The sequence below is a fragment of the Chaetura pelagica genome, unplaced genomic scaffold (genome assembly GCF_000747805.2).
Source record: "Chaetura pelagica isolate M959 unplaced genomic scaffold, ChaPel_1.0 scaffold109, whole genome shotgun sequence".
NCBI lineage: Eukaryota > Metazoa > Chordata > Aves > Apodiformes > Apodidae > Chaetura > Chaetura pelagica.
The window spans coordinates 3,543,011-3,570,783 of record NW_009970725.1 but is presented as its reverse complement, the minus strand read 5'-3'; the positions used below and the strand labels follow the sequence as shown (position 1 = coordinate 3,570,783).

The following is a 27,773-nucleotide window of genomic DNA, read 5'->3' as shown; positions in this document are numbered from 1 at the left end:
GACTGCATGCTCCACTGCTGTTGAACCACTAAGAAAAAATTCCAATTAAAATAGTTGCCAGTAAGACAGGCACAAATTGATACAGTGGATGCCAATACTTGCACTTCTGCATTTAGGCAGTAAAGCTGCCTGTGTCAGATACTTCCTAAAAATGGTGCAGCTGGATGCCCAGGACTGCTTAAGCAGTTTCTTCAAAGTTGGTGTTACTTTCCCTCTCCCTTCTCAACTTGGTTTTTTTCTCTCCCCTACCTAAACTCCCCAGTGCTGAGCACGGCTCCCAGAGGGAGGTCTCTAAGTGCTGGTGTTTTGAGAGTTAACTACTGTTTACTAAAAAATACTTTTCTTCCATTTTACTTTTACAACAAGCTTTGAGTCTAGGTTTGTGGCCCACACATTTCAGGAAATTGCAACTTGCACAGTATTTTTAGTTGCTTCGTACATAACGTGTACATTTTTTATCAGAATACTCATATGTAACTTATAAATTCAAGGAAAAAAAAATTGCAACACTGTTTAAAAATCCTACTAGCTGCAGAGTTCAGTGTGAAGGACAAACATCACATGAGGATTTTTACTTTGGAAAGAGGAAAATAAGCACAGAATGTTTAATAGTATCTTGAAGGGCACATTTATTTTTAAATGCTCTTTCTAGAAGCTGAATTAATTTCTGTTATTTTAGCATTATCTTGTCAGCTTTTAGTTTCTCTTATATAGAAAAACCGAAACAAAAACTGGGGGGACACCACCCTCTGAATCTTGCAGAGGTTGCATTTTCCATGTGTAAATACACATTGACATGTGCTAACCTAATAGAAAAGAAAATGTCAGTTCTGTGTGATTTTTCTTCCACCTTCCTGAAGTAAAGCAAGCATTGATTCAAGAATGGAAGTGAAATTGAGCCATCACAATCTCTTGATCTGGTTTGAGTTCGTGGGGGCGTGAAGCCAAGAGAGATTGGTGACTGCTGTGGAAACCAGTTAGCTATTGCTTTTTAAAGTGCGTTGAAGTATGCAGACATGCACTGGGGCTCTCATTTTCCCTGTAACTGAGAAGCATTGCCTTAAATCTTTTTATCTTCCTACTTTATGCAAGCTTTATAATCCTTATAAGGAATTGCTTAGTACAAATTAATGATGTTTGTATTTCTGGGCTCTCTTCTTTGCAAGTTCTCCATGCCAGCTGCTGACCAGTTCATAAGGGACTTGCAGTCCATTGAGTTTGATTTTTTAAAGGATTGTATTTGACTGCCTTACTGGGACATTTCCAGTTTGTCCTGGTATGTTTATGTGGTATGCTTATTTACTACTAAAAGTTTTAAATATCTGGATTTCGATACCCAGCTTTCAATATCTGGAATTTCCCCATGTGTCCTGTAATGCATGTAATACACATATTATGGCAATCATGTCACTGAATGTAATGTAACAAACATATATTATAGCACACACGTGGTTTTATTCTAACCTAGATCTCAAAGGAGTTTTAATGGGTCTTCAAAATGTCTTCATGTACTGTGAACAATCAGTGCAACTAAATGTGTCAAACTGAAGACAGTATTGCAGCAGTTAGCACCTCTTAGTCTCTCTATAAAAAGAATATTTATACGAATGTTACAATTTTCTGTTACAATGCCTTACTCAACTGTTGGTTACTTTATTTTCCTTCTGCTGCTGCAAAGTTCAGGCACATGAGCTAAATAAAATCTGTCAGCTTCGTGATGGGCTCCTTTTTCTTTGTTCTTTCTCCAAACAATTAATTGTAGCAGAGTACGTTTGTTGTATTTTTCAACTAGTTTTCTTGTTTGGTGTTCTATGGCTTACTTGAAAAGACAATTAAGTAGGTTTTATGTTTCCTCAGTCCTGCATATAGGTGGCCCTCATCATTGTTAAAAATCACCTTAGGTGAAGGTGTCGCTTTGCTATGTGTGCACACGCTGTCATTGCTAACACAGGATTTCAGATGTGGTAAGACATTTCCTGCCCTGAAATGTTTGCTGTTTAAAATAGTTTTAACAGTGCAAAAAGATGAAACAATGATCTAGAAAAAGTAGGCTGTGGAAGTTCTTCTGGAGAGGAGGGAAAGGGTCGTAAGAAGTTAGAAATGAAGAGACTATTTTAGGCTTTGGGGGCAGTACTGCAGACGCTGTGAGGCAATAAATGGGGCAAAGGGGAGAACACTCAAGTGAGAAGAATGTGGAGTGAGTGGGAGTAGAAGAAAATGAATGTAATGTGCTGCACTGCCCGGCAGCCCGGTGTCTCCTTAAGCTGCCAGTGCTGTGACAGTGAGTGCCGGCCCTGCTGGAGCTGGAAGCGCAGAGGCTGAATTTCAGGACGGGTCTGTGTGTACTTCTGTGGAAATTCTGAACAAAAAAATTTCCACTAAGTGCTGAGCATTATTGCAGAAATGATGCCTGTATTGCATTTGTGTGCTGTACAACACGGTGCAAGTTGTGTTTTATTTTTTTGATTACTGCTTTTCTAAGGGGCTTTCACAGGAAACTGCAGGCAGCTCAATAAAGATGAGAAGTCAGTGTGCATGATTTTTACTTTGCTAAGTATTTATGTGCAAACTCTCATTTAGTTATTTATCCTGGAATTGCTTCCTTTAATCTCAAAAATAACATGCTTGCAGTTGTCACCTACTTTCTGAAAGATAATACATCATTTGAAAGATGATTTAAAGTCTTTTGACTGCTCCCTGTTCAGTCTAAACAGTGACATTACTGTGACAGGTATTTTCTCATTGTTTCTGTTTAGAAATAATTTTTTAAAAAGCTTGTAGGATCATTATTCCTAACTGTGTAGTCTAAAGATACAGGAGAAGCAAATTTTTATTTATTTAGACCAAATTATTTATTTGGAGTAAAAAAGCTTGATAAACTTTGAGGACCTATGCAAGGGCTCAGTGCTGAAACCTTGACTGTTTTCCTGTAGTGATATCTATTTGTTTAGTAAAATATATTACCTCTCATGACAAGTATTTGCTCTCTCTGAAGATTTGAAACAAAAGAAAAGAGTTGCTTGAAGATGGAAATGTATTCCTCCCTTAACAGTTCCTATGGAATCCTGCAGGTGTTTAGTCTAGGTGCTTTAGGATTTAGCTCATAAATAATAATTTGGCTTTTAATTATGCCTCTCAATTGAGTTCTCTTGTTGCATCCAAGCATTAACCTCGACAATTACCATAGCATCACCTAAAACAGAGACAATAAAACTGAGGTTTCATGGCCTGGATCCACTAACTTTAATAAATGAGACTGAGTGAATAACTATAAATAAAGAATGTGAAAGTAGGTTATCAAACTATGTGATAACATCTGTTCCTTGGAAACATGAAAGTACCTATTTCTGTGTCAAGAACTAAACCCTGTTAAGTGGTATTATAAGCTGACTACAATTTTCTCATGGGCCCAGACTTCAGTGCATAATGTTGAGGCTTCTATGCGAAATGATGTAATTATCTGCATGCCCTATCAGAGTCAAGTATTTATATTTGAAACCTGGGTCTCTATCATCTGGAGGATCCTTATCAAGGTGAGAGCTCAACTGCGTGGGATAATATGCAGTTGCATGAGAGGAGACCTGATTCTGTCCCTGAATAGTCTGCAAGATGCAACATGTGAAGTGGCATCTCCTCTCCCCCTCCCCTCTTTTTTAAAGAAGGAATGGGGAGCAAGGGTTATGGTAATTCACTTGATTCTAACATTGGCTAGCAGTATGCATGCCAGATTGTCTCTTTTCTCGGGGAGAAACTGAAGATGTTCTTGTATGATGGAAATAATAGTAGACAAAGTAGAAAAAGCACTTGTGGGTTGTCTGCATTGACATTTTTCAGCATTGTTGGGTTTGTTAGGGGTTGACTGTTACTCTGATTGCAGACTCATGGAGAGATCAGTGGTAATGCAGAAAATCAGAAACTGATAGAGTGACTTTTTAATGTTAGGGCTTCATTGAACTACTTAAATGATGTTCTTAAGAGGTGCAGTTGCAGCACAAATGCTACAGATGCTGAGACTGCAGCAGGATTTTCCTTACACTTCATACAGTACAAATCCATATGCCTTAACTGCTGTGGGTAAACTTTTCCTTCATACCCATTTTTGTATCTTAATAGCTCACTGTTCCCTATTATCTTTTCTGTCCTTGTGCCCAGCAGACAGCTCTTTTTTTTCCATCTTACCTTCAGAATTGCTATTTAATTCTACATCTAGAGAGTGTGCTTAGAAATAAATGCAGTGCTTCTTGCTTTACTGACTTAGTTTGTAGAAAAAGGCACTTGGGCTAACAGGACAGCCTCACCTGTTTCGGTCGGCTGATCCATGCCTTAGAACAACCTGTTCTGGGAGAGGCAGGCTGGAACAGCTTGTGGATGCATCTCCAGAGGTGTAGCCTGCTAAACCTGTTTGCCTTGTAAAAGCTGAGGTTTCTGCTCAAGATTAGAAGTTACAGCTTCAATTTCATGTTCCTTACTACTGTGTATTCTTTACCAAGCTTTAAAAAGAAACAAAAAACACCAAACAAAAAAGCCAGCAAAACACCATCTTTTTATTAAGTGTATATAAAAAAAGTCTGTTTTATTGTGATTTAAATCACTCCTCTCCCGAAGTTTCTCTTTCCAAGATCAGATATTCATGTTGGTTTTTTGTGTGTGTGCAAAATCGTAGCCTAATAACTTTTTCCATTCATCTTTTCGAATCTGGTTAGTACTGCCTGCCAATGGTGTATGTGTGCAGGATTATGTGTGAGAGAGCTCAAGCCAAACAAAAACATGCATCTCTCCCTTTACAAAAAAGAATGCACAGCTAAACATGCTGCGTGTAATCCTAATTGTCACCTCATTTTCCACTTCAAGGCAGTATGATCTATACAAGATACAGGAGCTGATAAATAGTGATACAAGTTACTTATTTTGTTAATTGTTATTTCATGTGTGATATAAAACAGCAATTTGTGGGCTTGCATCCTGTATTTCAACTTCCTAACTCTTTGAAATGTAAGAGGGAGTTTTCCTCTCCATGTTGCTCTCCACACCTTTTCCTGGTTTCCGAAACCGTGCGCAAAGCCTGGCGTCAGAGGGTAACTGGTGCTCTGACTTGACAGCAGCCATATTCATTCCATTAATTTCTGCAGAGTGATCTTAAAGCACTTACAACTCCTTCAATCCATGAAAGCATCTCTGATCCTGTCTCATTTGCTTTTCTTTGGATAAGAGCTATTTTTTTTTTTCCTTTAACTTTAATCATAGTTGGGGTAACTTTGAAAGACAGTGGCTAAAGCAGCTGTAATTTTTGACAGAGCTTGCAGAATAAATGGGATCAAATATGGGTAAGACGACTTTCCCAGGAGCTCTTCAAGTGGAAGCCCAGCAGTGTAAGCAGTGGAGGTTAAGGTTTAGTAGCTGGCCTCCTTTCTCCAGAGATAATAATGAATCCATTTCCTTTATGATAGCAAGCACTGGGCTGCTGGATGTTATGAATCCTTTTTAATTAGTCATAGAGCAGAAGTCCTAACTGCTTGTTTAAAGGTCTCAAAACACCATTAAGAGGAGATGAGGGTGCAGCCTGTGACCAAATTCTGCTTTGAATAATTACAGTGTTGCTGCCTACACTTCTCCTCCATATTCAAGTAGATACAGCATTCTTCTTTGCTACTTGGCATAAATTATTCCATGTGCTTAATAAGTACTGCATTCCAGCCTAGGGGTGGTGGCATCTAGGAGATAGTCAAAATTCATTCCCATGTCCGTGTGAAGGGGGACGTTGCTGAAGTTTAGCGATGGCTGAGCAGGGTGAAAGAGGGAAATTCTTTGTCAGCTCAGTGGAAGTTGCTCTTGGAGAGTTCCAGAGAGGTGCTTGAGGTGGCCGTTCTCATGCCCTTGAGAAGCATACAGCTCTGTTTCCTGTAATGACAGCCACAAAATGCTAATGTGCGTGGAGTAGGACTTGTCATTTCCTAGTGCACTGAACCAACACACCAATAAATATTTAGGACAGATCAGATGGTCTGAGCGCATGTGCTGTGGAGGAATGCTGTACTTAGCTAGGCTACTACACATTATCTGAGATCCATTTTAAATATATGCTGTCTCTATAATAACACTGTGTGGTTTTTCCAGATACAAAATTTCAGTTAATCTGCTGTGTCAGTTTGGACTTGCAAGTCCAAAAATACCTTATTAGTGATTTACGTCTTTCATTGTTGTTCTTTTCTGTCATACGGTTATCTCTGCCCACGCATCGCTACCTAATCTGGTACGTTTTGTGTGCTGTTCCTGTGGTTATTCCGTGAGAAGAAAGCTTGGTGTCACCCACAGAGCAGCACACGCCTAGCTCTGCGCTTGAACATCAAGTTTCTTGTGAAGGTATATGAGAATTTTATCTCTCTGGAGTGAAAGTCGATAACTTCCCAAGAACTAAATTATTTCTCAAGATACTAGGAAAATATTTGGCATAGACTTCAGTGTTTCCATTAAAACTTCAGAAAACACAAAGCTTTGAAGAGAACTGCAAGCTTTAAATCCTTTATATCTTTAATTATCTTTATAGATCTGGATAATAGCCTGTACTATCTGTGCGCACAATGCTTGAAGTAATTTGGTGTTGATTAATTAAGGTGAAACTTCTTTTATTTTACCTTTCCCCTACTCTTTATAATCCTGCAAGCCAGCTTCTGGTGGAGTTAGCTTCGAGCATTCATTAGCATAGCCTGGGCCTTTGGCATACTGCACTGGTGATTTATGCTTGTGAATATTCATTGTAGCAAATCCAGTGGCTTTTCTGCTCACTCTGTTCTTTGGAGAGTACCAGGCAAGCTATAAAATCTCCTTGCAAGCTGCAGCTAACTCCCTGGGGTAGAAGTTTGCTGTGTTTTAATCCCTCTGCATGCATGATAGCAAAGAGTAGCAGTAGTGCAAATGTAGCATTGCTTCCCAGAAAGGAAGACTGTATAAAAAGAGAGCTGAGAGGATAGTCGCCTAAATTCACTGTGTGTGTTTGTTAATCTGAGTCAGTTTTCACCCATCTTGAGAGCTGTCATGAGAGGGCAGTTAGGAGAAAAGCAGATTAACTCTGAAAAGAGTAAGGGAATCAGAAAAGAAAAAAGGCTGTAAGTGTAAGTGAATAATGGAAAATGCTTCTAGAGTTAGAGGCAAAGGTATGTGAAAGAACAAGCAGGAAAGGAAATGCCACAAGATAAATTTTCTTCTGTATCTACAGTGATCAAAGTCTCAAACTCTCAAACACTGTTTCCATTTCTGGCATAACTTGGCTCTGTGACCTTGATAAAGCCTGGTTCCCTGAAGATGCCATCTGAGAAACACTGTTAGTTCTTCTGCCATTTGAGCTAAGCTGTAGTAAGATACTAGGAGAGAAGAAATTTATTATTTGCAAGGAAGGAAATGACAGACTAAGTGACCTCCATCTGCAAAAAGTTATTTCAGTGTGTATAAAGAATTTGATAGACATTTTTTGACAGTAAGAGGAGATTCAGACGTACTGCAGCATGTTGAAGTATCTTAGTTTCAGCTGTCTAACTTGTTCAGAATATCTGTGAGCTTTTATTGAGCATCGTCTGCAAAGTATCTTCATACTAACTGGAAAAGATCTACAATGTCTCCTGAATGTACATTGAATGAACAAGTGAAAGTGTTTAACCGATAGATGAGTAGGGTGTATATATACTGACATTTTTCTTCAGAAAGGTTTCACTGAGTAATGTATCTTGAGAGAATAGCCAAGAGGGATGAGAAGCTCTTCCAACTGCTTATCCCCTTGCCTCTAAATAGCAATCACTGTATGAGAGAGCCCTTTAAAAAAAAATTACAGATTCATTATTTCTTAATAGGATTCATATGTTAGCTTTCTTTTTGTGCAGAAAGTTTTGTACAGTTCTGCTTTCTGTGCTGAAGTTGGAAACTTCAAATAGAAACTTAACACTTCTCATATTAACTTACTTCTATTTTATTGAAAAGAAATATCAAGTGCTTATTGAAGTGATCAAATACAGATACTTCTTGCTTCCATCATTATTGATGTGAAAAGCTGATTTTTATTTTTTTAGACCTTTTAGAGGTAAATGCTGTGCAGACTACACAGGTACTTCCAAAGAAATCCCAGAGCATTCAAGGTGGAGCAACAGGCACCTGAAGCAAATCTCCTGAGGGTGAGGGAGGGAGTAATTGATCACAGAAGTAACTGCATGGTATCTTCTATGCTGCCTGCATGCAAAACCTACCTGCTTATGGAATGCTATGTTTATTTCACAGAAATCAAGAATTTGTCTTTGAAAATTTTAGGCCAGGATTTTACCATTTCTGGGATTGTATGTTTGGTTGTTGTTTCTTTTTTTGTTTGTTTGGGGGTTTGTTTTGATTTTTATTTTGTTTTGTTTGTTGGTTTGTTTGTTTTTAATAATGAATTTAAATTGACACAGGTAATAATATATTCTTTAGCAATCATAACTGTTTAGCTTGGGGGAAAAATTCGCTGTTTCTCATTCTAGTTTCTGTTTCTACAATTGTACTACCCTCTGTGCTAGCTAGTACAAGTGAATGCTGTCAAAAATGCATCATACATTAATCCATCTTGAGAGCTCTCTTGAGGTACTTTGATTTGAACATGGCTTATCTTTAGACCATAGGGTCCTGGATGCTCAGCTACTGTACTCACTGACTTCTTTGTATTATGAGAAAAAATGATAGTATTCTCTGCATTTGTGCCAAAGATGTTTTCCCTTAAAAGAAAGAGCCATAAAAAGGGAAGCATTTAGAACCTTTCAAATTAAATCAGTCACAGAGCAAATAAATTTATTCTAAAAGTGAACAAAATGAGCCTTGTTTGTTTTAATGAGAGAGAGATTGACATCAACCACTACATTTTTTTTCTACTCAGGCCTTCAACAAGGAAAAGTGGTTAGCGTGATACAAACGAGGGTGTTGTGGCAAGGCCATCATTGGAAATGATAGGTAAATCTTAGAGAACACTCTACTACTAAGTATTTTGGTTGACTGGGATATATGGGAGACAGCCATGGAAAAACCCAGTCTGGGTTCAGTGGTTGGAGGAAGGGTTTAAGATGTGGAAATAGCCTGTGTGTAGCGGGGAGTCACCATAACAAAAAATGAGTATATTTTGAAATAATAAGCAATGTGGGTAAGTCAAATACTTTTAATTTGACACTTCTCTATGCTTAGCAGTGATACTCTTTAGAAACTGTTAGCAATATTACTAGGGATATTATTTAAAAAAAACACAACAACAAACTCCTCTTGGAAATTCAGTATCATGGTATTTAGGATATTGATAATAGAGATACATTTTCTTCACTATTTATCAATGTTTGTTTTAAAATAAACCTAAGAAGCTGAATGATTTTTTTTTTTGCCAGCTGTCCACCATCATAATGTTGTTTAGAGAAGTCAGCTTTTTTACTGGATACTAAAAAATCATGTTTGTATGTTTTGAAAATGTTTCTCTCTTCAGACTGTGTTTATGATGGTGGCTATAGTTAAATAATGTACAGAATTGGAAGGTAGAGGTTTTGTAATTTGTTTTTCTTCTCCATTTTTATAGCCTTCTCTTCTAAGAAACATTTCCAACTGACCGAGTAAAAAACAAGGAAGCAAAAAAGCCTTAACAAGAAAACAAACCAAAACGAAAAATGCCAGAGTACAGTTTCCCTGGGAAAGTTAAGACTAAATAAGTATACAATAATAAAGATTAGCAGCAGAAGAAGTGATTTATTAGACAATCTTTACTTAGGAAAGCTGCTTAACTCTTACAGCAGTCAGTGGGATTAAAATTTGTGCTTAACTTGAAGCACATCCCAAGGGCTTTCCTCATTTACATTTTACTTGCTCAAAGAAGATTTGCATCCTTTTTTTAGGTACAGTGGATAATGTAGCAATTTGAGCACAAATAAAGCATTCCTAAAGCAAAACAGTGCATCAGAATAGTGTTTTAAGAATTAAGTGCTTCCTTACTGCTTTCATAGTGTTTAAAATTTTTTATTTCTGGCTCTTTTCCAATGTGGAAGGAGTTTGTTTTCAGAGAAATATTGTTGCCAAGGGACGAATGTTGACTGTGTTGTGTTTAAAACAGGCTGATATTAATTACATTCTTTTAGCTATTCTTCTCTGGATAACTTTAAAAGGTTCCTTCCAATTTCCAGAATACTTAGGTAAGCTCTCAGAATGCAAACGCCGTGTCTTGTCAGTTATGTGAAGAACTCATTAAATAACTGGCAAGAGCTGAATTCATTTTTGTGGACAGTCAAGAAAAGTTGGTTTCAGATGATTACACTAATTAAGAACATACAACAGCATTATTGAGTGCAGTGATTCTCTTTTGATCTTTAAAGTCTTTAGCTGAGCCAGTTGTCAGACAACCTGTGTGGAGAGCTGCTAAGTGCTTTAGACCAGAGGAAGAGGCTGATTTTTTTTCAAGACCTCTTCTGTGATCGGGGAAGCACAATCTGCAGCCAAGTCAGTGTTTGGGGTTTTCCAGTTTCCCATTGATAATGTGGACCTAATGTTTTGCATTGGGTTTTGGTTCTTTCAGGGATCAGGCTGAGTTAGTTACTTGCCTCTTCTAAGGAACAGTTTTGTGCAAGCCTCCTTGAGCTAAGCTAGTACTTGTGGTCCCACTGATGGGACTGTTACTGTGCCCACCAGAACCTGCATCGTAGTTTTGAGCTTTTACTCCAACAAGCTCCTGAAGGCTCATGTTTCTTAGTCTTCTGCTTATCTCAGATAATTTTTTTCTGTACTAGGAAAAAAGCTGCTTTCCAAGTATTTGTGCTTAATACCCCATACTAGAAGATATACTTGAGAGAGCATAATGTACACAACTGTGCAGAGCTCCCCTTGGGGTGTCAGTCCAGCTGCCTTGCCCTGCTTCTACCAGAGGCCTGGAGGAGAATAAAATAAGCTGAACCAAAGCAGTTGGATCTTCCCTGCCAGTCCTCTCCTCAGACTTTCACATCCCCTTGCAGACTTGTTTTTTGAGCCTTCTTATCCACTCCTCTCATCCCTCCTTCAGTGGGATGAGCTCAGTGTGTCCTGTGAGTTTCTGTGAGAAGAACTCCAGCATGGTTTTATGAGTCTGAGCTCCAGCCCTGCTTGATTGCAGCCCTGGCTGCTTGCTGGCCAGTGAGTGATTGATCCTCCCTAGACCTACCTGGATGCGGCCTGATAGTTTATGCTCAACTTCTGAAACCTTCTTGGGGAGCCTTCTGGACATGGGTGAAGACAAGCTTTAGTGATCAAATTGTTGTTTTAACAAAAGGTCATATACTTTTTGCCAGTTATGAGTTCTCAATAGACTTTCTTCCCTCCTTTCAGACTCCAGAAGCCAGCTGTGCTGCTTACTTGAATCCCTGTGTGAAATCCCCCTTTCTCTCAACTTTCCTGCCAGTCATGAACGCTGTTACTCATTAGCCTGTTTCTGCTTTCCTGAAAACTTTCTTTAATCCTGACATCTCTCTGGAAGTTTCTTCTGATAGAGATAAGCATTTGCTTATCATTTTGAGAAATTCTGCAGGTGTAGCTGTTTGAAAAAATAAATGTTAGTCATCCCAGTTGTCCCTTAAAAGATGGCCCTTATATTCAGGAGTTCATGTTGACTTACAAGAGATGAATGTGCATTTGCAGTGAAGTTGTCAAAGACATATTAATCAGTAAATTGGCACTCAACTAGGGAACATAAGTAGTTGCCTACATAAACCTCTACTATCTCATTAGCATTCTGTTTAAATGGCTTTATATTTCTTTTTTTTTTTTCCTTTTCTTTAGACAACTTCAACGGAAATTTCCGAGTATTCATCCGATAACAACAGTGTGGGAGAAGCAGAGACAGACCTGGTGACCACTACTCTGGGGTCCAGTAGGAGGTTACGGTCGCGGTCAGGAGCGGAGAGGGAGGATGTCACGGCACGACCGGCCAGCGAGTGGCTGAGGTCTGCCCAGGCCCTTCTCCGCACCCCCGGGAAGCAGGTGGGCAAGGCCCCCCGAGCCCCTGCTGAGTCCGCCAAGAAGAGGAAGCTACTGAGGTAAACACACTGTCTGCCTTAAGAATTGATTTTATTTTTTTTGGTGATTGTAAGTGGAGGGATGCGTTTCAAGGATAAACATTTTAGAGGTGCAAAATCCAAAACCTGCCATTTACGTGTTAACTGAGCAAACAAGGTGAGAAAGAACTCGGTTCAGTTTTAAAATCTGTGGTGAAAGCTCTTGATCCTAAACTGCCGTGTACAAATTGATATGTTTTTTGCACTTCTGATGCTGCTTTACAGTGCTTTAAAGATGTGTGGAATGTTTTTGGTCCTCTCCAGATTTATCAGGGTAAAATAATCAAAAAGACTGCAGGAAAGGAGGGTGGGATGAGCAATAGTGCTGAATAGTGCAGGACAGAGTGGTATTTAGGCAAAAGTGGGATGTATTTGTTAATCTGAAATTTAAATCTCTGTGTCTTAATTAAATACATTAAAAAATATCTTAACTGCTGAAAGAATACTGAGCTTGAGCAGTGGAAGCCTGATGTTCATAATTCACTATTTCTCTAGATAATTATAGTGCAGAAGTGGTCACCTCCTATACTGAATTAACGACAGTTGCTTTGATTTAAATGGTATAAATGAAGGTGTGCCTAAAGCTATGGAGACTGCAATTACTATTGGTACTGCTGCTGCTATCTGCTGTATTTTTAACAATGTGGTTCTTTCTTACTTTTTTAACAGGTGATTCTATGTACCATAATTAATGAATTACTTTAAAAGTAAATCTTCACTTTGGTTAAATAGCTGTACCTTATTTTTCTCTAAAAATGTTCTTGGCTGTTTCAAAATACTGACTGAAGGAACAGGTGTGAAAGTCCTAATTACTAGGCATCTCTATACTTAAAAGTGCATTGCTTGTTTGATCAAGTTTTAATTTTTATTACTTTAGAAACATAAACAGACACCTGTATTAGGTCAGACAAAAGCTGTTAACCCTCAAAAATGCCTTTTATTGGCCAAAAGCAAGTATGTGTGAAGGTAATAAGAACAAGACAAGCATATAGTGGTATTATATCCAGAGGCACTTCCAGCAGTTTACTGTTCATGACCTGTTTGTTACACTCAGTGGGTTTGTCTTTTCATGATTTTGCCCAGTAGTTTTCTGAAGCCATAAAAACTTTTGGCTACTGCAGTAACATCCCAGGGTTCTGTAGCTTAAACGTTACTTGAATTTTCACCTACCAGCTTAATTTGATGACCTCTCCTATCATCAGTCTTTATGCAAAAATATATTTTACAGCAAAGATACTCTGAAACAAGCATGTAAGAGAATAAATAGCTTTAAAAACAAACAAAACCAAACAAATCACAGCAATATAGAATGTAATCTGTCTGGAGTGGCCAGAGGAACAGAGTTTGCAGGGTTTTTTACTCTTCCATCCTGTGGTTCTGCCTTGGGTTCCTTTGGGAACAGGGAAGCAGGCAGGAAATTCCTCAGCTATGAGTTTTGTTTATGTAGTTATTTTGCTTGTCCAGGTAATTGTCATCTTTTCACTCTTCCTGTTCAGGGCATTAATTCCATATCTCTCTTTCCCATCCTTCCTTTTACTGTTAATGGAGAGCATTTTCATTGGTGTGCTAACAGTGGCTAGAAGATTCTGCATCCTTGATAGGAAAGCTCAGGTTTTCAGTGCTGTGACTGAAGGCCAGTTCGGGGAGAAGTTTATCAGCTTTTTGATTGATGAAGTGACAACTCCTTTCTGGTTATGTAGCTAAAAGTTACATACTACTTGTTGGTTTGTCCTTTCTCCTTCCTTCCGGCCTCTGGTGCAGATTGAGGCCACAGCAGAAAAAGCAGAAAGCTGAAGTCATTATGGAAGCTGGATCTGGCTCACAGACTCTCACTTGGACCATTTAGAACCATGCAGTAGGTAGAGAACAGCTAAAAGCCTCTGCTTAGCTGGGCTCTCTTTTTCCAGGCTGGTGCCTCAGGAAGCATGGGTTGAGTGAAGATGATGCAGATGGTAGAGCTGCCATCTTCCTATGTGAATGCCTGTGTGAGACTGCCTACTCCAAATTCAGACCATATTAAGGTCTCTTAATGAAAGAGTCCTTGATGTAGGTAGAATAGAATAGAATCATAGAATCATTTGGGTTGGAAAAGACCTTTGAGATCATTGAGTTCAGCTGTTAATACAGCATTGCCAAGTCCACCACTGAACTGTGTCCCTCAATGCCACATCTACACAGATTTTAAATGCCTCCAGGGATGATGACTCCACACCCTGGGCAGCCTGTTCCAGGGCCTGACAACTCTTTTGCACTTTTCCCTAATATCCAGTCTAAACCTACTCTGGCACAATTTGAGGCTGTTTCCTCTCACCCCATCTCTTTTTTACTAGGGAGAAGAGACCAAACCCCATGTTGCTCTAGCCTCCTTTCAGGTAGCTGTGGGGAGTGAGGAGGTTGCCCCCCAGCCTCCTTTCCTCCAGACTAATCAAGAAGGTGCTGCCGAGGGCTGGCTGCTTAGGCTGCAGCCAGCACCGTGTCACTTCCAGCACCTGAGGGGGAGGCCACCACCCATGAGGCTGGTTTGAAGCCTTCCTTGCTGGGTTGCTGCCCCTTGGCCTGTTTAGTTGGATAGGCCTCCAATGGTTTGGTTTCCACTTTTAAGAAAATACAGATTATTTCTGTTTTCATGTATCTGCTGTTTGAAATGACCAAACTGATCTTCAGAAGTAGAATATTTTCCAAAACAATGCTAGCTTGTATTTTCTGAAAAAGTCACGTGCCGTGTGCAACAGCCACTTCAACATTCTGCAATCTGCATTTACATTTGTGTTACCTAAATTCTTTTTTAATATTTGAGTGGCCGATTTTAATTTAATAATAACATGATATTGGGAAATTCAGTTTAATTATCTGAGATCTACTTTATATGCAGACGACTTACAGATCTCATCTGTTAAAATTAACTTTTATTATTAAAAGAGGAGAAAATTGCAGAATGTTCTGGCACTACATGCCATGAAACGAAACCCAGTTGTCACATAAGGCCAACTGATTTTAACTGTTGGATTAAGCTTTCGCTGTTAGTGAATTTTTTGTTGGATTAGGAGTGTATAACTGAAGCATATAATGGCTGCACTACAGATGTACTACATCTAATCACTGGAAGTGTTTTCTTGCACCTCCTGGAAGTTAAAATGTCTTTTCTTTTTTAGAAGTGCAGATGGTTTCTTTGGGCCAGTTGTTTGATATTAACAGGGAAAAAAACTTTTTTTTTGTTTTTTTTTTTTTAAATCTTATCTAAAATTACAGATTTCTCTAATTTCATGTGTAATGTATCTTACTGATGGGAATGGTTTAGCAGGGTACAGTTGTTGCTCTTCAGAGAGAAGTAATTTTGGTGCCTTTGGTTTGTTTAACTATGGAGCTTGCTTTTCTATGCAAGTTAAAACCTTCAAAACTGAAGGGAAGGCTATTCCCTTATCTTGTGGGGTATGGCTGTTACCCCATCAAAACTGGTTCCTGCAGAGTGTTCCCCTTAACTTTGATACTCTATTCTATGAGAAATCGTGCATGTGTTTTTTTTAATTAATTTTTTTTTATACTGGCCAAAAAAGGGATAACTTACTTCTAGGAGTCCCTCCTTATTAAATAATCTATTTCTGCTGAGAGCCTCTACTTGTAAGAGACTTAGAACAATCTGAAACACTTTTTTTCTGTTAAGGATTCTGAAGAGCTAGAGAGCTATGGTAAACTTTTCATCTGTGTACTTAAAGTCTTTCACTGGGGGCCATGCAGGATGTAGAAAGTGCGCACCCACCCTGTTCTCAGCAGTTAGTATTCCCTCTTACTTTTCTTCCTTTGCACTGTCTGAGGCAACTAGGACCTGGAAACCAAATCTCACTACACAAGAATGATGGAGCTTTGGTGTCTATGACAAAGAAATACTTTTTATTTGCAGGAGTAATTGAGGTATAGTGTCCAGACACTGCTTGCAAAAGTTTTATTATTAAAGGTGGTATTCAGGATGTCTCTAGTATACGCTGGTTGGAGTTTACAGCTGAAGACACTGAATTTTCCAGATGGTCACTTGTGTCTAATGCAGTTGCTGAAAGATACTTCCAACCCTCACTGTTCTGTGGGGACTCATGAAAATGGTATATTTGTTCCACATATGTTTTATGAAGGTGACTTCCTTTGTCTGGAACAATTGAAAAAAGAGTGGTGAGAGACTACATGGACTCGTAAAGACTTTTGGCTTTACTGAACTCTTTTAAGAGGCTCCAAATCTTTGAATCCTTAAGACTCTTGAAGAGGCTTTTGGTATATCCGCCTTGTTGATTTGGCTAATGTAAAAAAAAACAACCTTTCTGGGTGAGTACAATAGATCAGAGGATTCAAATGTGAACAACTGGTATGCAAGAAAATCCAGCATCCAGTGCAGTTTGCTAAATCACTGCATTGCCTGTTGACTCAGTTTGTATTTTTTTTTCAAATAAATGCGGAAAGTCTTTTATTTGGCAGACACAACTGGCCCTTGATAACTGTATGTTTTAAATTATCTTGTGTGTTACAGTACAGATCTGCCATTTTCCTTTCATTTGAGGTTTGTACCTCAGGTGCTGTTAATTTGACATGGAAATTGTGCTTCAGGAGAATCACTGATGCTTTTCCAAGGGTAAAAAACCCTAAATTTGTAGCAGAGTATAATTACTTGACAAGTTTTATGGGGACTTAAAATATTGCTGTCTACTTTGGTCTTTGCTTTTTCTATCACATAGGAAAAGAAACTGGTTTTTTTGCTTTGATTGCCCACATCTAACTAACAGAATAATGCCAGCGATCGTAATAGTGATGGTTCATCAAAGGTGAAAGTTTATGAATCTCGTTGTTGAGTCAGAGCTGGAGCAGGGCTGATTTGTAAAGCTAAAATTACTCTTTCTGATGCCGTGTTACTTCACAAAATCAACAACTTCTCTTCAGTGCTGGAGAGGGGGTGTGCTTCTGTAGAGGAGACTTGCACTTGGCTGGCCAACATTCTTCAACCACATATTTCGTACATACCCGTGCTGTTTTGTACACTAAAGAAACACTCAGTAGTGACTGTCAGCATTCAGTGTTTCTTATTGTTTTGCAAGTTTTTAGCTGATAAAGTTTTAGCTGGTTTTTAGTGTTGACAAATTAAATGCCAGCATGCTTAGGGGTCCTTTTTTCTTCTTTAGCAAGCACTCCATGGAGTGGAAATGGACAGCTGAGTATTGCAGAAGTTAATTACTTCCCCAGTTAACATGTAAATATGAGAGGAGTTCTGTCCATGCTTTGAAAAAATAAAAGGAGGGAAATTGCCCAGTCCTGAGATGGGGGTATATATTTGTGTAACCTATTGTGTCTTTAAATACATGGAGTCCTGAGTATTGTGTATATGAGGAAGGAACTCAGTACTGAGATGCATGAGTGTTTGACTGTGCTTAAATTCAAATGAAGACTAGAAAGGAGTAAACTTGGATGAACATGGGTTTTCTTTGCCAAGTGCCCCACTGAATGAAAACCTTAATAAATAAATGCAGAGATATCTGTTATTTCTTTTTTTTTGCTGTTTGTTTGTTTGTTGTTTTGGGGTTTTTTTCTATTAGCCTCATTGGAGTTGGAAGGTAGGGACCAGCAGCCTGAGGGTCACAGAATAGGCTCAGTGTTACCTTTTGGTGATACTTTGGTCTTGCTGTTGAAGTTTGTGGAAAGGGGCAACCACCAGAAACAGCTTTTGTGCTAGATACTGAACTTTCTCAGGGTCATCAAAGCTGTCTTTCATGGGGGTATTGTTGGACATGGGCAGTAATGGCAACATGTTGTTTTAAATACAGTATTTCAACAAGCTTAGACTTAGTACAGAAACGGGACATGGATTTCTGTTGGTTAAATCTGTCTGCCTTTAGGGATTTAAAGGAACAAAATAGTTGTACTGAAAGTTTCATGATTAAAAATGAAAAGGTTGTGTGCAGTGGAGATTCTGTCTGAGCAGTCTGGCTTCACTGAACAGCCTTTGCATTAACAATTTGTCAAATGGGCTCAGCTTGCTCATATTAAAAATTTTGGGGGCAAGTTTGAAGTGTTGGTCAGTAAAGTTTGCATCTCAAATGATTATTATTTAAATACTGTTTTTCTGTTCCCTTGATTGCAGAAATCGTACATTAGTAATAAAAATATATTTGGTAGATATATATTTATATATACACACACATCAGATGTTGGGTTCATCATGGAGGACAATTAAATACATCATAGGGGCTAGAACTGTGCAAAAACAGAAGAACTGAGTATCTTTTTCTGAACTTCTTCAAGCAGCTACATGCGTAAATAAACACAGACTGCAGATTAACCAAGACCTGGTACTGTAGAATCCCATCTCCACCTTTGATGTCTGCAAGTATCTCATATCTGGCAAAGTTAAGTCAAACAGTGTCTGTAGCCTGAAGAGCCAGGAAAGCTAGGCAATTTTTCTGAGTCATAATGTGTGGCCAGTGAAGAGTGTCTATATTATTAATCTCTATCTTGCACTACCAAATAAGAAGCAAGTTACTCCCATATCATAGAATCTGTAAAAAAAAATTATAAACCCAGTTAACTACCAAAGACTGAATATAAAAGCTCACTAGGCATTTAACAATCTACAGATGTACAATTTAGAGTAAAATAGCAGTAATTTTAACCATTTAGCTTTTTCAAAACATGGAGTTGGTCTTTACACAGAAGCAGGCACCTGCTTAATACCATGCTCTGCGTTGTGTAAGCTCTCTGTAACTCTTATCTCTCAGCTGCATCGCCAGGAGTGACTCTCTATAGTTCACAGTATCTCACTACACATACACAAGCATTTTCAACAGTGTGGGCACCTGTATTGTATGATAAGGAATTAGTGGTTTTCAAACACTGTTGTCATAAAATCTATTAGAATATGTAACAGAAACATCTTTTTCTTTGTTTTATGTATTTAACCTAAACAGGGGGTTGGTCCTGTGTTTAGGGTGGTGTTTAAATTTAGTTTGTTTCTATTTTATTTTATTTTTTTGTAAAGCCAACCCCAGAACTACCAACTCTCTCTCATGATAGAAATTCCTTTTGTGCATGGCATGTCCCTGAATTGTATTTTCCAATTTCAATTTCCAATGTATGAAACAGACATTATAAGAAACCTATTTCCAGTCACCAGCGGAGAACATCTCCTAAACGCATTCTTGGTTGTATTTTATATTCTGCAACCAAGCAGATGCAAAATGCTTTATGGTGTTTTGTATTTAAACTATTTTTAACTGCATTTGGAATGGGAATGGAAGCATGGTGATAAATAAATATCAATTAATTTTATTAACACAAAGGGCTGCTACAGGAAGGCACAGTTTTATTTTTTCATGGACCTTTGTGGTAACTCTAATACAGACATGGTTAGCAAATTAGTAATGAAGTTCTAAGTGTCAGTGAGACAGTCCCTGGGAGGCATATCAGGCCTGAAACAGGAATGGTGTGTTACTGTTTTGTGCAATAGCCACAAAACCAGGAACTTGCTTTACTTCATGCTACAGGGTGTTCCTGTGACAGGCCAAACATTAGTGGCCTTACGGAAGATTGACTGGACACTGCCATGGCCCTGTTCAGGGAAAGGGTGGGAAATATGGCTGTGAGCCAGCCATAGCTGCTTTCTTGTGCACGTACCTTAAGCTTTCTAGCATTATTTGAACAAAGAAAATACATCTCTGTGATTGTTGTCAGTGGAAGGAATGGAGTAGGGATTTAGAACACTCCTGTTGAACTGTTTTCTTTCAGAAAACAAGCTTTTAAGTTACGAGCTGTATTGTGTATGTCTGCAATCCAGTCACAGAGTCTGGTTGCAGACTCTTGCAGGCCAACTCGAAAAGAGTTTTATCTGCTGCATTTCTAAGCCTAGCTGAGATGGCATCTGCGTGGCTCATGTAGACCAAGCAGTAAAGCTGAGTTACAACTGCATCTAACAGTTCCCTAGCAAGTGCAACTGGGTGGAGTTTGCTGGAGTTTGTAGAACTGTCTTGCCCACAAGTGTTGTGGTGCAATAATTCTTGAGTGCTCAAGTTTTGTGGGAAATGTGGCTGAGCAGAGTGTTACCAGTGGAATAAATGATCTTATATGAAGTTCTGTGCTTGACTGTGCTGCTCTTGGTGCCAAGGATTCCATTGGACTTCTCTGTATTAGTTGCTCCTCTGTCTTAAAGTCCATGTTGAAATCAGGATTAAACAAAGCTGTTAAGCTTACCTGAAAGCTTACTGGAGCCCATTTTTTTCCTAAATATTTTTGTTTATATATTACATATATATTGTATGTGTGTATATGTAAATATATTTATTGGAAGGGATGCAATCCAGAAGGACCTTGACAGGCTTGAGACATGTGCCCATGCGAACCACATCAAGTTCAGTAAGGCTAAGTGCAAAATCCTGTACCTGGGCTAGGGCAGTCCCAAGCACAAATACAGGCTGGGCAGAGTATGGATTGAGAACAGCCTTGAGGAGAACTACCTGGGGGTGTTGGTCAACGAAAAGCTCAACATGAGCTGGCAACATGGGCTCACAGCCCAGAAAGCCAATGGCATCCTGGGCTGCATCAAAAGAAGTGTGGCCTGCAGGTCAAGGGAGGTGATTCTTCACTTCTGCTCTGCTCTCGTGAGACCCCACCTGGAGCACTGAGTCCAGATCTCGAGCCACCAACACAAGGTGGCCACAGAGCTGTTGGAGTGAGTCCAGAGCAGACCCAAAAAGAAGATCAGAGTTTCACATTTAGAATGTGAGCTTTATAAAACTGGCTTTTTTTTCTAATCCAAAAAAATTAACTTATGTGCACAAATGATCAGAATGTGGTTGTATGTTACCTCTGTTGATTCCTAAACCAGTTTAACCCAAGGACATATTTCACCTTAGTAGAAATCTGTGTTGATATACTGGATAGTACTTGTGGGAAAACTTACACTGTAAGGAAAGAGCAGAATAGATTTTTATGCAAATAACATCTTTGGAGCCAAATTTAAATGCTCAAATACTTCCACAGTAGTTCAAAGTGCTCGTAGGAGCCCAAAGACAGCCTCCAACACGTGTGGCTTTTTGTTCTCAAAGTGAGAAATAATGTCTTCTGGTTTTGAATCCAGGGGTAGGAATTGCTTTAGTGTTACCTTAAATGTATTTGTGCTAGATGCCACTCCTCTGCTCCTCACCTTGGGAATGTTAAATTAATTTCATCTTGGAGAGTGTTCAGACCACTGAAACTGCACACTTGACCCAGCTTGTGAAATGAATCATAGGGTCAAGTATGGGTAAAAGAATATTTTTGTGATCACTCCTTGCCAACAGACAAACAAATCTGTGAGGAAAAAAATATCCCAACCTGTTATAACTGGTGGTTACAGTGGTTTGTTTTGAATTCACAATTGCCTGTAGTATCTGTCAGGCTATGTGCATAAGTGCAAAGAAAAGTTGGGAACCTTTTGTTACAATCCTTTTGTGGGAGGCAGGACTGAAAATCTGAAGATTCTGGATGCTCAGATACTGAAAATGTTTTAGTGTGTGTTGAGCTGAAGTGTATGCTTTATTGGGAGTATATCCATTGGAAAATCAAACTTAGGATAAGTAATCTGCAAAATGTAGTTTTACTGTATGTTTCTGTCTTTAAGGGTCAAAGCATACATATTCTGAATATCCAATGATTTTGTCACTTGGTAAAACTTGAATACTGGTTCCTGGCAAAACTGAGCATCCCTTTGTTCTCTGCAGGGGCGGCCTTGCTGAGAGGTTATGTCAACTGCAAAACAGACAAAGATCTGCCATTAGCTTTTGGAGGCACCAGTGTGTTTCAGATCCTAAACCTTCCTCAGGTAAGAAGCATTTATACATATACTACTGTGTGAAAGTCTGTACTTACATGTGTGTATATACGGCCCACACAGGTGTGCAACTGAAGTTTAAATTCTTTTTTATTTTTGCTTGACTTGGGTTTAATGCTCTCTTAATGGTTTTCTGATCTAACACTGCATTTCAACTAAATGTTATGGTTTGTAACGTCTCAGTCCTGGAAGTGTTTGAATGTAAGGGGAAAATAACTTTTTTAAAACAACCTCCATATAGCCTCTTCAAGACTCCTTGATTTCCAGCATCACCCGGGAAAAAGGTGTTTCCAGCAGGCTGTAGGACAATGCAAAGCTCTATTTACGGGTTTGTTTTGGATTTTTTTCTTCTTGTTTATTTATAACTACCTTTTTCTCTTTCTGTGTTAATTTTTCTTTGGTTTGAAGTCAGCTGTTATCACAAATAACTGTGAATGACAGCAAATATGTACAAATACCACACAACTATGAAATAAGTGGGCAGCATAACTACAGACGGCACTTCACTTAAAAAGAAATGGTGGGACTTACACAAATTAGTTACAAGTGACAGATTGCACCACCTTTCAGTCATATTTCTTGAGAGATAATGGATTCATAGTGTAAAGTGTAAAGAAATGGTTACATTGTTTTATCAATTTGTGTGTGCGTGAGTGTAGGCTACAAAAATTCAAGCATTTATTCTGTATTAGGCCAACTACTTGTTTCTTGAGCACATATTAACTTCCATTTCTTTTTCAGAAAGTCCTCTGGTCTTAATTTGAGGGAATCTATCACTTGTTTTGAGAGCTTGTCCTTAATTCCACTCTCAAATTTTTAAAAGTGGGTTTTCTTCCAAATCCGAGTTTGTCTGGCTTCAGCTCCTCTCTTTTGTTTCTTGTAAAGCCTTTCTCCATTAAATTAAAGAGATCTTTAGTATGTTGCATTTTCCCTTTCTGGCACTTGGACAGCAAAATCATGCTGCCTAACAATTTTTGTAAACTAAACAGACTGAGTTCTTTAAGGCTCTCTAAAACATTTTTACCAGCATTCAAATGATTTGCATGGCTTTTTACTGCACCCTTTCAAACTTTTCAGCATGATCTTAAGAACAAGGACAGCTACTCTGTATGTATTCTTCCAGTTTTAGTCTCATCAAAACACTTGGCCAGGTCCAGTTCAATACTCAGTCTCCTTTATGTTCAAGGCCTGTAATTGGACTTTGAGTCTGGTTTGACTTTGGTCACAGTGTGATGCTGGGACCTCACATTGAATTGATTGTCCAGTATTATTTCATAACTTCTGTAGTTGCTGTTTTCTGAGATCCAGTTTCCCATTCTCCAGCTGCCATTTGTGTTTCTTCTACCTAAGCACAGGGGAAGTATTTGTGTCTTATCCAGGTCTCCTTCATTTGAGTATGCCCAGCTAACCATGCAGCTCAGATCATTGTGTATGTCAAGCCTGTCCTCTTTTAGTTTCAAGTTTGCTTGAATTTGTGGCATCCATGCAGTTTCTTATATTATTTTTTAACTTATTTTTATATCATTGATGAAACCGTTTAATAGTATGAGTGTGTATTTTCAAGTCCTGCAGGAACTGCTCTTACTTAATTATGATTCTCCACTGGTAAAAAACTCTTAACAGTAGTTCACAAAATTAGTTCTCTGATATAGATATAGATGTAGATATAGATATAGATATAGATTTGCATTTCACTCAAAGGGTACATTGCTGATAATGAAAATGATTTTTTTTTTTGTAAGAAGGTTGTGCAATTTTAAGTCACACCCAAAGAGTTGGTTAAAGCTAGTCTCACAGTTTCTCACTGGAGCTATAGAGGGCTTATAACTCATGACCACTTGCATGCTACCTATGCAAAATGCCACCCATCTGGGCTCCAATTATTGTAGATCCCTTTGTTTGCCCTTCCTGAATACTAGTACAATATCATCATCCTGTCAGTCTTCTGGCATTTCCCCGATATTTGTAGAGTCACTAGAAAATAATATCAGCGAACCAGAAATGTCTTTAGCCAACTCTTTTCAGAACTTCTATGTTGCAAATTATGCAGGCATGATGACTTAAAATCAGTCAAGCCTTCTGTATGTTTTTTTACCCTCCATCTGAGTTACTAATGGATAGGAGAGGTTACTTTATCATTCTCCTGTGGTATGGGGATCTCCTCTTGCTTTTTCTTAATGCTGAACAGAAGTTGATATTGAATTGGTCTGTCTTTTTAACAAAATGTTTAATGTTCTCTATAGTAATGGACTTCCAGCATGGCTAAGATGCTAACATTCTTTTTTTCCTAGCTTCACATGTGTCATTACAAAACCTTGTGTTTGGCTGCTTACCATTTTGCTAGACTTCAACTCCTAGGCTGAAATATTCCATGCTAAATATCTGCCTCTGGCTGAATTCCTTTCTTTGATTATTCTTCTTTCTTTCAGAAAATGAGTCAGAATTCGTTAGCATTTTATGAGAAAAAGGCTATGGGAAAATACCTTGCTCTGTTCTAAAGTACATTTTAAAAATTCTGATGAGTGTCGTGATGATTTACTTTTGGCAGAAGATAAGCCATTTCTGGGATATGCCTTTTGTCATTATAGTGAAATTCTACAAGAACTTGGGCAGGTTACAAGTCTTTAGGACAAACTACTGTTTCATTTACCATGTGTGCTAAAATTTCCATAAGTTACTGAACATGCCATAATTTAGAAATACACTTCAACTTCACAGCCTAGATTTCACTTCCAATTCCCAGTCATTATTACAAAGCATGAGGTTGATAAAAGAATCATTAAAATAGCTGTGATCATATTGTGGGAATATTTTTTCATATAGAGCAAAAATATTTTTTGATAGTTTTGTTCTTAAAATTGGCCATGCTGTTTTGTCTCACCAAAATGAAAGTGCTGTTTGGTTTGGAAAATGCCAGTCAGAATGGGTGAGATTTTACTGATGTAACTTGATAACCTTCTAATTGTTTCCAGTCTGGAAATGTGAAGTGTCAGCATAGTAAATGCACACCACTTTGAGCTTTCATATTTTTATGTTCCTACTAAGGGTGTCTCACTTATCTGAGATTCTTCCTGAATTTTGTTTCCCCTCTGTTTTGCCTAGCAATATTTCTAAACGACTCTGTTTCCAGGACTGTTTCTGACCTCAGCAACAGAAGTAGGGGAAGGAACTTTTCAAATGACAGATTCAAAAGAGTTATCAAAGGAACCCGAAGATGAATGCAGAGGATTGAAGTAACTTAATTGCTGGTGACCTGTGATGTCATTTTGGATATACCATAGACATGCAGACCAGAAGTTCATTGCTAAGGCGAAGGGGAGCAATTTCAAATTAGAACAGTCTGAAGTCCTCCTTCCATTTGAGATTAAAGGAAGGACACTTCCAGAAGTGTGGGCTGTTCCCCCCGTTAGGCATTTCACATTAGAGAATTTTATGCCTTTGTTTTGCTGTTGTTTACTTTTATATTGTATCAACATCCATGTTATCCAAAATCCTCTTGCTTTGGCTTTATTTTTTAAAAATGCCTTTCTGTTTGCTCCCCTGACCCCTTTCTGTAAGTAACCATTGTGGTTTGGCTGTCTCTTGGTCCCTGGGATGAATCACTACCCCCGAAGATAACACCTCCTTTCAGCACAGACTTTCTGGTTTTTGTGCAGTGCATGGAGGCCTCACTGTTGGCTGGCTCACTCCACAGGGCAGAAGAAATCTTTGTGCTTTCTCCATTTTGATAGTTTTGGGTCAAAATGGCATTTGGCAGCCTATTCCTGTGTTGGGATAGACACTCACTAAGGATGTGCATTTTTGCAAGGTGATTGGTAATTCCACTTCTGTAATCAAGCTGACCATATCAGGCAGAGGCTTGAAAGGAGAAGACCAAAGCTTGCCCATGCTACACAGTGTTTGTTGGATGCTTGCTGTGGTTTAGTTCTAACAGAGATGGATGTCAGGCTCTTTGCTGGAAATCCAGAATATTGTTTTCTTCACAAGATGTGAAATAGAGGCTGAGAGGTGTGCATCCCTGTAAGAGCAAGTCTCTGATGAGTCAAGCTGATGGTTTGAGAGTACTATGTGCAAGGGCTTTCAGACCATTTGCAAGCTTTTTTTTTATATGCCATGCTGCAACTTCCCTGTGAAGTTTCCTGTTTGGGCAAAGAGGAGATCTGGACAGTTGAGAGAGAGAGGGGAAAAAAAAAGCAACAAACAAAACAAAGCCACAACAAAACCCGAACCTTCTTCCTGTCAACATCTGCTGCATTGCATGATACAGAAGAAAAAATAAGTGCTTTTCTGAGTTACATTCAGACAGCTTCCCTGTCTATAGCACAAGACATTAAAAATACTTGAAACAGACTCATGTAGATTCCTCTGTAACTTCTGGAATTATATTTTCTATCAATTTTATTTTCTATTGGTTTTTTTCCTTGCAGTTATCAAAGCAGCTCTTTACCTAAAATGCAGAAACATACTATTCTCTAGCCTTTGTAATCTGATAGAAGATATCTGGTATCTGTTGTCCTGAGATTAAGATTTGGGATTAGATTAGAATTGAATTTGTATAATAAACTGATAATAAACCCAAACCATTGATGTTTCCTTCCAAACTGCTCCTTCCTCTCAGGGAAAAGTGACCTTTAAGGGGCAACGACTCTTGAGTTTGCTGAGGCAAATAAAACACACACATGAGGGGAGGAGGCTGGGAAGCCTTGGGAGACGAGGACAGGGTTTCACATGTAACACCACATTTTCAGAAAGCCTCAAAGGCTTACAGAAGAGGACATAAACAATCACTCCCGTCTTTCCAGTTTCAGTGACTAGTTACAGTGATGGGAAGAAGGGATTTTAGCAGCTTGAGTGCCATGAGATTTGCAGAAAAGTTCATCTCTGTGGAGGAATAAAGCAAGAGTAGTTCTTGGCAGGGTTTCCTTTTTACCATGCAAAATTCTTCTAAAAAAACACAAGTCTGAGCTTTGCTACTTGTTGCTTATTTTCTTAGGTCTTGATAGTTTGTTTTATTACTGAAGAGTTAATACTATAAATTAGAGACATGGCAAGTGGCCCAATTTATGTTTTTGTTGTGTCGTTTTTTTTTCTTCTAGCCAAATGTCTGAACTTGTTACAGCATTGGAAAGGAAAAAATCAAATGTAAACTTGTCTTTTTCAAACAATAATTCTTTGTATTGTTTTTGTTTTCTTATGAGAAACAATAATGGCATGCAGAGTCATTTTAAGTAGCTTACATACGTTCTTATAAAGAATGTATAATGCTTAAAGCACAGCTAAATGCAGCAACCTTTTTAAAATTAATACAGATGTGGCAAGAAGCCATCACGCCTGCAAGACTTGGTGTGCTTTTGAGAAAAATGTTTTTGAATGGCTTCAGAAATTACCTGCCCAGAAAGAATAACAACATGTACAGACCAGAATAGTGACCAGATGTTTTTGTACAGGTTGTGAAAACGTTGGAATCTCCACTTGGCTTTCAACATTGACTTTGGATTGCAAGGGTCTGCTTGGTATCTGTCTGCTTGCAGAGTTTGTTATGCCTGCACCTGCAATCTTTACATGAGGGAGGAGGAAGAACAATAAAGCAAAATAATGTTTTTCTTTTGATTTATGCCTGTAATTTGACATCTTATAATTTTACACTTGAGAATGAAAGTAAAACTCTGTGGTCTGAACCAGAAAATGTAGGTTTGGCTATTCTTCCACTGCAGATAGTAAGTACTGTCCCAGGAGGGTGTCTAGCAACTGCAGTTTTGGAACCCACATCAGACAATTAGAAATTAAATGATGTTGGGATGAAATAATGCCTTTGAAAAAAATAACTGAGGGAGACAAATTTGGATGTGTGTTGCTTGTTTGATTTATTAAATGAG

General features: G+C 38.5%; 1 protein-coding gene across 1 annotated transcript in view; it reads left to right on the top strand.

Moving 5' to 3' along the window:
• SPIDR (scaffolding protein involved in DNA repair) overlaps window positions 1-27,773 on the top strand; it is a 184,911-nt gene that overhangs the window by 12,684 nt on the left and 144,454 nt on the right. Inside the window, exons 2-3 of the mRNA XM_010006890.1 lie at window positions 11,788-12,044; window positions 21,788-21,888. Of these exons, the coding sequence (XP_010005192.1) occupies window positions 11,788-12,044; window positions 21,788-21,888 (358 nt within the window). The remainder of the gene's footprint in view (window positions 1-11,787; window positions 12,045-21,787; window positions 21,889-27,773) is intronic.